Source organism: Mycteria americana, chromosome 9, assembly GCF_035582795.1.
Source record: "Mycteria americana isolate JAX WOST 10 ecotype Jacksonville Zoo and Gardens chromosome 9, USCA_MyAme_1.0, whole genome shotgun sequence".
NCBI classification, from domain to species: domain Eukaryota; kingdom Metazoa; phylum Chordata; class Aves; order Ciconiiformes; family Ciconiidae; genus Mycteria; species Mycteria americana.
In genome coordinates this window covers 25,622,673-25,632,881 of record NC_134373.1, presented here as the reverse complement: position 1 = coordinate 25,632,881, position 10,209 = coordinate 25,622,673, and the positions used below count along the sequence as shown (strand labels likewise).

General features: G+C 41.2%; 1 protein-coding gene across 1 annotated transcript in view; it reads right to left on the bottom strand.

The window, feature by feature from the left end:
• Positions 1 to 1,172: 1,172 nt before the first annotated feature.
• The window catches only part of PLA2R1 (phospholipase A2 receptor 1), a 44,275-nt gene continuing 35,238 nt past the window's right edge, over positions 1,173 to 10,209 (bottom strand). Inside the window, exons 24-30 of the mRNA XM_075511186.1 lie at positions 8,187 to 8,425; positions 7,448 to 7,616; positions 5,913 to 6,053; positions 5,366 to 5,482; positions 4,751 to 4,927; positions 3,625 to 3,654; positions 1,173 to 3,397 (exon numbers count right to left, since the gene is read on the bottom strand). Coding sequence (XP_075367301.1) covers positions 3,183 to 3,397; positions 3,625 to 3,654; positions 4,751 to 4,927; positions 5,366 to 5,482; positions 5,913 to 6,053; positions 7,448 to 7,616; positions 8,187 to 8,425 — 1,088 coding nt within the window. The 3' untranslated portion in view covers positions 1,173 to 3,182. The remainder of the gene's footprint in view (positions 3,398 to 3,624; positions 3,655 to 4,750; positions 4,928 to 5,365; positions 5,483 to 5,912; positions 6,054 to 7,447; positions 7,617 to 8,186; positions 8,426 to 10,209) is intronic.

Sequence of the window (10,209 nt, the reverse complement as noted above, 5' to 3'; positions counted from 1 at the left end):
TACCATGGAAGCTACTGCGCTCCCAGGGCTGCAGGGAACAGGCAATGGGCTGGGAGAATATCTGTGCATCAGCACCATGCTCCCATCCATCATCCTCACTGACGGTGCTGTGGCTCCTTCCTCCTCCCAGCACCTCCTGCAGACAGGTCCCAGGGCATCCTCGTCTGTGCCCTGGGAGACACTGGAGCCACCACACGTGTGCAGACTGTCTGCCGTGCCCCAGTGTGGGTCCAGCCATGTAGCCAGAAGGCGTGGGGTGCAAGCTGTCCCTCTCCTACCAGGATGACCCGGCGCAAAGCCTAGGAACTGCTGTTACAAGACACTAAAGCCTGGCAGCTAATTAAAGCTGGGGAAAGATTCGAGAAAAAATGCAGCACAGAAAATTATTATTCACACTTTAATTTTCCAGTTGAAATAATACAGTGAACCTGGCTGCCAATATCAAGGTCAGCAGTAAAAACAGTCACCACATACTCTGATCAACAATAGTACAGGAGACCTCTGATAAAGGGAAATCAAAAGAAAGCAATGGTAACAAAATCCAGAACAAGGATTAGAAAGCAATCAACGATTAAATTCTTGAGTGAATAATACCTGCAATTATAAAAGTTAAATGATGAAGGATTTAAAAATAAATATTTAAGGGTCTGTTCCTTCAAAACCAGTTCAAAGTATGAAGAAAAAACTGCTTGAACTATTTTTTCCTTAGTGCAAGATCATCTACATCAGAGTCGATGTTAATCAACGATCACTATTTTGATGTTAGGGTTATTTATTATACCACTGCCCTTCAAATATATTTAAATGATTACAACACACCTCAAGGAAAATTGATAAAACGCCTATGTCAAGTTTTGCGGAAAAATATACACCCTCATTAACCACATCAAAATCTGACAAGAGCCTGCATAACTAGGTAACAGCACTGCAGCCTGATAAATACACGTCCTCAGAGACAACACAGCTTACTCTCGCAAACAAAAACCATCCTGCAAGCCACTCTGCTTGCTGTAAGAAGGCAACAATTACACTTGTCAGTGAATGTGATGAAGGGGATTTGTTGGTTTAAGTTCGTCCAACTGTAGTTTAAAAAGGTGACATTCTCATGGGGAAGGGAGAGGGTCACAACCTTTTTTCTTTTTTTTTTTTTTCTTTTTGTGTTTTTTTTTTCTTTTGTGTTTTTTTTTTTATTTTGTGGGGGGTTTTTTTGTGGTGAAGAAGCTATCACAGTTCATACATATAAACAGCACATGATCTGACAATTGTACTCCGAAGTTGCAGTCCACAAACTCTAATAGTGGACTTCACATACAGACAGACCCGTAGATAAATCTACAGGACTAAGAACAAACTTTAAAAACATTACTGAAGACTAATGTATGGGGTCAAACCATTAGACAAAATATACACAGAAAAGCTATTTATATTTTATATGATGGAAAAATCTCAGATTAAGAACTTGTGATAGCTACACCCACAGAAGTTACCGAAAACAGTAAGCTGACGATGATCTTGGGATCAAAACCATCTGCAGCCTCTTTGACAACATTTTTGAATGGTTCTGTAAACCAGCAGAGAAATATTCTATGTACTAAATAATATTTAAAAATAGCCCTATACGTAATTGTGGCATGAACAGACAATTTTTGCAATATTTCTGAATTGGCCATGTGAAATCTAACTAAAAGGCAGTCATACATTCCTGTGCATGTACACAAACACTCTGTAAAAAACACTTCAGTTGGCCTTAGCTGCTTGCTCAGGAACGTACCTGCCTCTTAGGGCTCTTGCAAAATTGTTAGAATGAGCCATCTTAAAACAAACCAACAAACCCAACAATAAAGGCAGCCCTTCACAGCAGCTTTTAGAGATGGCTGAAGGTACAGTAAATCCCTTCTGAAGTAACTCATCATGACTAGCCATTTGTTTTTGCACGCTGCAATAAAAATAAAGAATAAAATCCCCCCAAACCTTCCAGGTATTTTCAGAGATGTGGCTGGAGGTCTGGTCAGGGTGGAGGGAGTCCCACGGAGAGTAAGCGTTGCTGTCCTGGGCCACTGTAACTGAGGTAGTGCAGAAACCTGGGCTGGGTCCTCCACAACCATCAGCCTGCAGAACAACTGGTCAGCGAAATTTATCTCCTTCGTTAGCACCTTAGTATGAACACTGAAAGTGAAAAGTGTCCTTCTGAGGGTCTGCTACATGGGGTTATAGGACTATAGCACCCGTTGGGAACAGCAATGTGGCTCCCCCACGTATCGTCCTTAGCTTTGAGAGCAGGGTCTCAGAAGAGCGTACATGAATATTGCTTGCAGAAATACTCCAGGTGAACAGTAAAGCAATTTATTACCATAACTTCAGCAAGATTTATAACAGTTTTTCTTCTTCAAACAGACATTGCCAAAAACGTCTTTAAAAGAGGTTGATGGGATTCAATTTCTGAAATAAGCTAGGTGAGAGATCACATAGTTAAATCTTTAACAGGACACTGGATGCATCTCAAATGAATATACTAACTTCAGGATGACAAAGTCCATATGCCATTATATCTCTACACTAATTTATTTTATAACACGAACCAACATGGGCCAAACTACCAAAACTCTGGCACTCCCAAGTCAAAAGTGACTCCACCTCTCTGCAAGCTTGGAAATCCACTTGGCAAGAATCCATTGTCTGAAAAATAACTGTTCATTTTGCAGAAGGAGTGGCTACTAAGCAAAAAAAATCTACCCCATAATCCTTGGCATATGTTTCAGAGTTCCTAAATTCAAGGCCAAATTTTAATGCTGGCTCATGAGCAGATTCTGCGACGCACAAAAACAAAACACAAAAGCCCAAACGTTCCCAAAGGAAAAAGTTGCATGAAAATGCCCGCTGCTCTGGGGCCTCGGACATGACTGCGCCACATGAGCGGCTGGAGGTTCATGGTGTGGGAGTATTTTCAGTTCCTGGCTTGTCCCAAAGGAGCCAATTCCTCCACGGTTCTGCTGTGCATCCTCACCTCATCCTGCCACAAAGCAGAAGTGCTCCAAGGTAGGGAGCCCTTACGGCATTCATACTGATGGCTGCCAGGGTTTCTCTGGATATGGGTACCCCGGGGCACTCCCGAGGAGGAGAAAACCGCTGTAGATTGTGGAGTTTCACATGGAAGACGTGATCACTTGCTACTTCTGGATCAATTAATTGTCGCTTCTCTCAAAATCAGAAATGAGGATGCTTTCTTCCAAAGCAGGAACGTCAGAGTTGATCTGTGGCAAATAGGCGTTTCTGACCCACAGTATCCTGCGGAAGAGTCGGTTATTCTGTTTGTACAGGCACCACAGAAAGAGGGAGATGGCAGCCAGCATCACCAACGTCACAAGAACAGCCAGCGCTGCAAGCCCACGGTATGATGCTGAAGGGGAAGGACAGAAATTGTTATTAAGCAAATATAGTTAAAATTATACATAATTCTAAATATAAACATATAGATGTTTTATGGAAAACGTATTATTACCCCTTATATGTCACACATTTTAAATTACAGCTTTAACAGTGAAAATGTTACCTCACAAAATATCAGCTCAAAATGGGTTATTACGCCTTATAAAAAGATATTAAGAAAGTACAGAAGAAACTTACATTTTTCAGAGAGTTCTGTTGCATCGATATCTGAAATAGAATCCAGAACGGTCATAAAATTACCCACAGAGCTAACAAAAGTTACTATATATATTAATTGTAAAATTGATACTGAGAAGACAATCTACCTAAAGCCATACAAGAGCAGGCTGCACTTATGTCAATGGGATTCCAACTGGCCAAGTTAAACACGACCTAATCCGTTATCTAAAATCCCTTACATTTGGCAGAATATATTGACGTTTGTGCAAGGATGAGCAGCAGCATTTATCCACTTTTTAAAGTGCAAATGCACGAGCAGATCTGTGCAGCAGTAGATTAATCTAGCTATTGAGTCCAACAGCGACTCGGGCATTTTGGGTGGGCTCTCGAAACACTTCAGCTCTCCCCCAGATCCACGCTCCTACTGCCGTGGTGTCTGTGCAGCTCTCTCGGGCTGCGCCTGCCCATCCTGCCGGGTCTGTTGAGGTCAGCCTGATGCTCTGCCGTATGAGGAAAGGCTGAGAGAACTGGGTTTGTTCAGCCTTGAGAAAAGAAGGCTTAGGGGAGACCTTATCACCATGTTCCAGTATTTAAAGGGTGGCTACAAAGAAGATGGAGACCCCTTTTTACAAGGGGTCACGTGGAAAAGATGAGGGGTAATGAGTACAAGATACTCCTGGGGACATTCCAATTGGACACAAGAGGAAAATTTTTCACAATGTGAACAATCAGCCATTGGAATAATCTCCCCAGGGAAGTGGTGGATTCCCCAACATTGGATACTTTTAAGATTCACCTGGACAGGGTGCTGGGCCATCTTGTCTAGACCGTGCTTTTGCCAAGAAAGGTTGGACCAGATGATCCTTGAGGTCCCTTCCAACCTGGCATTCTATGATTCTATGATTCTCTGCACGTGGCTCACCCAAACAGCAGAAAGTCTACCACAGTCAGCAATAACGCAACGGCTGCCTAGGTTCCTTGACAGGAGGTTACCCTGGCTGGTTGGGTTTTTTACAGGTATTTTTTCTAATCCCAAGGGACAGAATTATTTAAATGAAAACTAAGAGCAAGTAAGCAAGCGACAAGGAACACGTAAAACAATGGTTAAAAGGACACAATTGCCTTATTTTATGGAAGAACATACCTGCATCCATTTTACATACAAATCCCTTTTTTTCTCTGCATGGAGATAATTGCCAGACTCCATCTGTGGTCCTCAGGCTGATACAGAAATTCCCTTTGAGATGATCAAATTCAGGCTCCCTGATGCCCCAGTTAGAATAATTTAAGGGAGAGCCATCAAACCAGGAGATTGTCTTATCTAAGGGCAGAAGTTATAAATCATAAAATACCATAGTGTTTTGATAATCATCTGTTTCAGTTGGACTTACCCTCACATAAATAAATATTGAGTTAAAGAATGCCAAGATTTTGTCTGTTTGGCCACTATACTACCTTTTTTTTAAGGATTTAAAAATATCCTGTGTAGTCGACACAGAAGATAGCCTGTAGTGCTTCTTTAAGAAAAAAATAAAGGCATTCACATACATGCATACATATTGAGTATTCAGAATACTAATACATAATGATTACAGAAAGCTTGACTGGTTTTACTACATCATAAACAGGTAATAGGCAGCAAAAAAAATCTCAAAAGATAACAGTATTTTAGAAGATGGTTACACTAGCATTCAAATAAAAGACAGACCAAAAACCAAACCAGATTCTTACATGAAGTTCTCTTCCACCCAAAACTTACTGTCTGTAACAAGCAGGATGTTCAACCAAACCGTTTGCACAGCATAACCAAAATTGTGTAATTCTTCCAGAATGAAAGCATTTTCATCTTCATCTTGAATAGTCAGGAGATTTGATCCTACAGATTAAACACAGAACAACTTTTCAAACAATCCATGCCATTAAAATATAACATTGCATTTCAAAAACTTAATACTGTGAGCCTTAATTGAAAAGCTTAAAAAGTCTGGTTATGTGTTATAAGATCCTAAATTTGCAGTTAATGTGAAAATGCTCAGGCTGATATAAAACTGTTCTCACATGATTTTAAAACAAGTTTGAAGGGAAAGAAAAGCATTGTATGTGTTATTCCAGAAATCAATATTTCACATGGAAAGGAACATTGTTTTTGAAGTATGTTGCCTCCAATTTCATAGTTGGTTTATGAGCTCCACTATTGTTACCTTGAACTAGAGAAAACACATGCCACAATTTCAGTCATTTCAGATAATATATATTTTTTTTAAGATACCACAATGACATTTTGTAGCTACAAAATAATCGCTTACCTTGATTTTTGCAGACTTCATACGCAGTATCAAAACTTGTGCCCTGCAGAACTGTGGAAAAGCTGTAGCAACTGTTTTTGAATTTGATCCAGGCAACAGTTTTTTCTGAACATAAGCCTTTATAGGCAGAGAGTTTCTTCTCTGTGATAGAAATAACAGCACAGCTTTATTGGCACAACAACATACACATTAGTATAACACCGACACGCTGTTTTGGAGTAACGCTAATAAGCATGCTATTGTGTTATACCTCTGTTTTTCCAAATGAAAATCTAGTGGTGGTATATACTTGTATTAGAACAGTAAAGCTGGTTTTATTTCTGATCAAAAACTTTGCCGGATTGCAACAGCAATATCAGGACAGTCTAACCAATACTGATGTGCACAGGCAGTTACGAGCAAACTGCAGGCACGCCAGAGCACTCTGGGCTGCCCAGCATCTCCCAGCGGGCTGGGGATTTCCAAGGGCTGCAGAGCTTCTCTCCACTAAGCCACAAAGATAACTTCATGCCAAATACCGCGGCACAGAGGAGAGTCTCCCACCGGTAAGCAGCGGCCAGCCTCTCCGGCGTGCAACGTGCTGCAGCAGAGTCCCTCTGACTCAGGGCAACCCTACAAGCTCACTTTGCGATACCCAGCATCACCTTCTGGCAGTGCTGCAGATCCAGCTGTGTCACCTATGGTCTCACATGCATCCTACTTTGCTACAAAACACAACGTTTAAAAATTAAGTAGGCCTTAGGCTATATATGATTACGTAACTTGACAAATGAGAAAATCAGTCAGCTTCACTACAAAAACCATGCTAGAGAATAATTTTTGTCTTGACAGATTCCAAAACAGCTTTCTTCTCAACAGATCCAAAAGCTATAATAAGCTGTAGGTGAATCCCCAGTGATCAGTACCACCGAACAGAACTATTTTGAGAACTGGATGCTGCCAAAGACTCTGCAGTCCTGGACTGACTGGTGTTCCAGACCCGAATTCTGGATTCATATGAAGCCCAGATAATTGACAGATTGTTGCAGGAAACACAACATATTTTAGGATACAGGAAAATATTCTTATCTTTAAAAAAAAAAAAAGTTGCAAAATCTTTTATATGCAATCAGCGAAGATGTGACTCTTAATTTTTCACTTTGCTCTAAATGCTTCCCTTCTCCCATCCCACAGTTAATTGCAGCAAACGGAATTTATTTCCCTTTGAGCTAGGTTATTAGTGATCATCATTTTTCACAGATAATATAGTGTTCACTGAAGAGACAGAGTAAGTAATTTTCCTGTTTCTTTTCTATTATGAAAGTTCTCTTTCCATTCTCCCCCAGACCAGACCTGACGGCCAATATTTTATGGGGAAAAAATGGTTTCACAAAGAGGAGATACAGCAAGGAAATGCCAGAAATCTATTTCAATTTTGATTAATACTATCCTCATTGCTTAACCTCAAACCAATTAATTTCTTTTCATACACTTCCACTGTCAATACACACATTTGCAGCTGCAAAGGTTTAATACGCAGCTTAACTCTGACTTACCAGGTGGCACATGGCAGACTGCTCCTTCCAGAAGTCGTTCGCAGTTAGCACTTTTCCAGTGCCCTGAAGTATCAATGTAAACACAGCTGCCAAAGGCCTGGGACTCGTCGTCTTCCCAGAAGGTAAACAAAGACCTAGTCCCATCCGACCATTCAAAGTTAAGCCCATTCTGCCAAAACAAATTTCAGATTATCTTTATGCTTTAGCATAAAGATATGCTATCAGAAAAGCTTTATGCTTTTCTGATATGCTTTAGCACCATACAAGTTCACCTTCTTCTGGTGGCATTCTCACCAGGTATTACAGAATGTCTTTTACTTTTCCAAAGTCTGGGTAGATCCGGAAGGATCTACAAAAGGCAGATCCAAGGATCCTCCCAACTTACTTCCAGGAGACCACAAACTACATCTAACCTGCTGTTTTCAGCGAGTGGTTATTTACGCCATTAAGCACATACAAATGAAACAAGATAATTTCAATGTTGACACGACAAGAGATTTTTTGTGTGTTTTTAAATGTTTTCTATGGCTTTAAGTTTTCAGTAGTCATCGCACCAAACTGGCCCTCGTTAGTTTTCTACATTACATTGCAAAAAAATGGTTAGCGCTCAAGCTTTCCAGTGCTTCATTTCCAGATGCAAACTTCCTATGACTTCAAATGAGTGACACGGCTCATTAGCTTGTTACTGGAAAAACTCCTTTGCAGCATCATATTCATAGCCAGGGAATCCACTACGTACATCCGAAGTGAACAGCCCGATCCAGTGGTTGTATCCCACCCGATTCACAATGATCGTGAGGAAAGCCTGGTGATACTGGTCTGTGATGCTGACCAACTCCGCGCCATTTGCCATGCAGGTTTTTAAAGCTGAGGACCATGTAAAATTCCCACGTATTAGTTTATAGGTTCTGTTTCCATATTTTAAAGTATCTGGCACAGGGTACGTTCCAGATGCATTGATGACATGTCTGGATGTGTCTGTTATAAACAGAAAGAAAAGATTTATTTTTTTAAACAGACAGCTTGAACACAGCAGAACAGCTCCTAAAAAATCAGAACTATCCTTAAAAGCAAATCTAAAAATGGCAAACTCCTTGGTTTCAGGAAGGCGCTGTCAACATTAAAAAGGAAAAGATGACGAATACTAGAACAGTATCTGAAATTCCACCACAGCACAAAACTCATCACAGAAGTGAATGAGTTTAATGTATAACAAAAAAAAGGAAACCTGGATAGAGTTAGTTCCACTGACTGGATCTTTGAAGGTCAGTAAGAAGTTACTTGGGATCTGGGCATATCCTAAATGTCCAATAGCAGTGGGCTGCAGAGTGCTCTTATCCCAGACACCCTGCATATAATTTACATTACCTCTTTTTTGACCCATTATTTTTAATAACTTCCAAGATCAGTGTACAGCACAAAGTCTGGCCTCACAACTAATTGTACTGGCACAACTCGGGATGTTGGCAGCTGTGTTTACATTGATACCACTGTGGCTTCGTGGTGGAAGTGCATGCTTGGGAGCTTCTTGAGCTCACCTTTCCTATCTATGAGCCAATGTAGGGAAGATGACAGTACTGGCACTTGAAGAGAAATCCTCTGTCCATGGAGACTTAAATCTCTTTTTGATGATAAACTAATGCAGCAACATCCAAAAAAATGAAAGGAAGAAGCAGATTTTTTAGATTTAAGAAATAAAGAGAGTCTCCCATGAGAAAAAATTAGGAGACAGAGACCATCTCCACCCCAGCGCAGCCTGTGATGCTGCCATGCTTGCTTTTCTGCAAGAGGCAAACGCCTTTGCTAATGTGTATGAATGCTCACAGTATTCTTTATACAAGACTATTGAAATAAAGCAATGCCTCAGTTTTAATCCTGTTTGTCAGTCTGGATTAATTACTCCTGTCTATAAAACTTCTCTGGGATTACAAGACGAAGTGGTTGCTTTGCTACAAGGTGGAGTGTTTTTAGACTTGGTTCCCTTTATAACTAAGAGAGGAGGAGTGTTAACAAGCATCTTAAAACAGTAAATTAATTTATTATTTGTCATCCACAAATAATTTAAAATTAGAAATTTCTAAGCAAGAAAAAGTTCTGCTCTTGAGCTAACCGAAGCACTCTATTTTGTTCCAGCTTTCAGTGTGTGTCACTGCTTAAAAAAAGAAAAGGCAGGAAACGCAGTAAAATGCTGACACAATCCTAACTCGAGCATCACTAAGAGATCAGAGCCCAGTTCAGATCTCCTGCTGGTTTATTTCATTTTAGTCTCCTACAGAAAATAATTCAAAAAAGAGGAGAAGGGATGCGGACAGGATGGCAGAAACAAAGCACCAGCTCATCTTTCCAGGAATTGACACATTTGTTCGGACATCTGAGGAAATTTAGCAGTTCGCCACCGCCAGCAAGAGGCGGTCTCACTTCTCCCTTCCTTGCTTCGCTTGCTCTTCCAGCTGCCTATTCCCACGCACAGGTCTGGTGTTTGCCGGACCCTGCACTGAGCCGATGCAGCCTGGAAAAGCTGCACAAAATGACATCAATTCGGGGGAGGGGGGGAAAAAAAGAAAAGAGGGGAAAAAAAAAAAGAGAGGGGAAAGTTTTCTGCTGAATTAGCTGAACTGCCTGCTGGTTTGGGAGAGTGCCACGGGTGTCACACGGGGCAGGCAGGAGCGGGCCCCCCGCCCAGGAGCACTCTGCTGCGCGGGGGCAGGTGGGCAGCCCTCGGCCCGGGGCACAGCGGGTCCCCCCCGTCCCCACCACGCTTC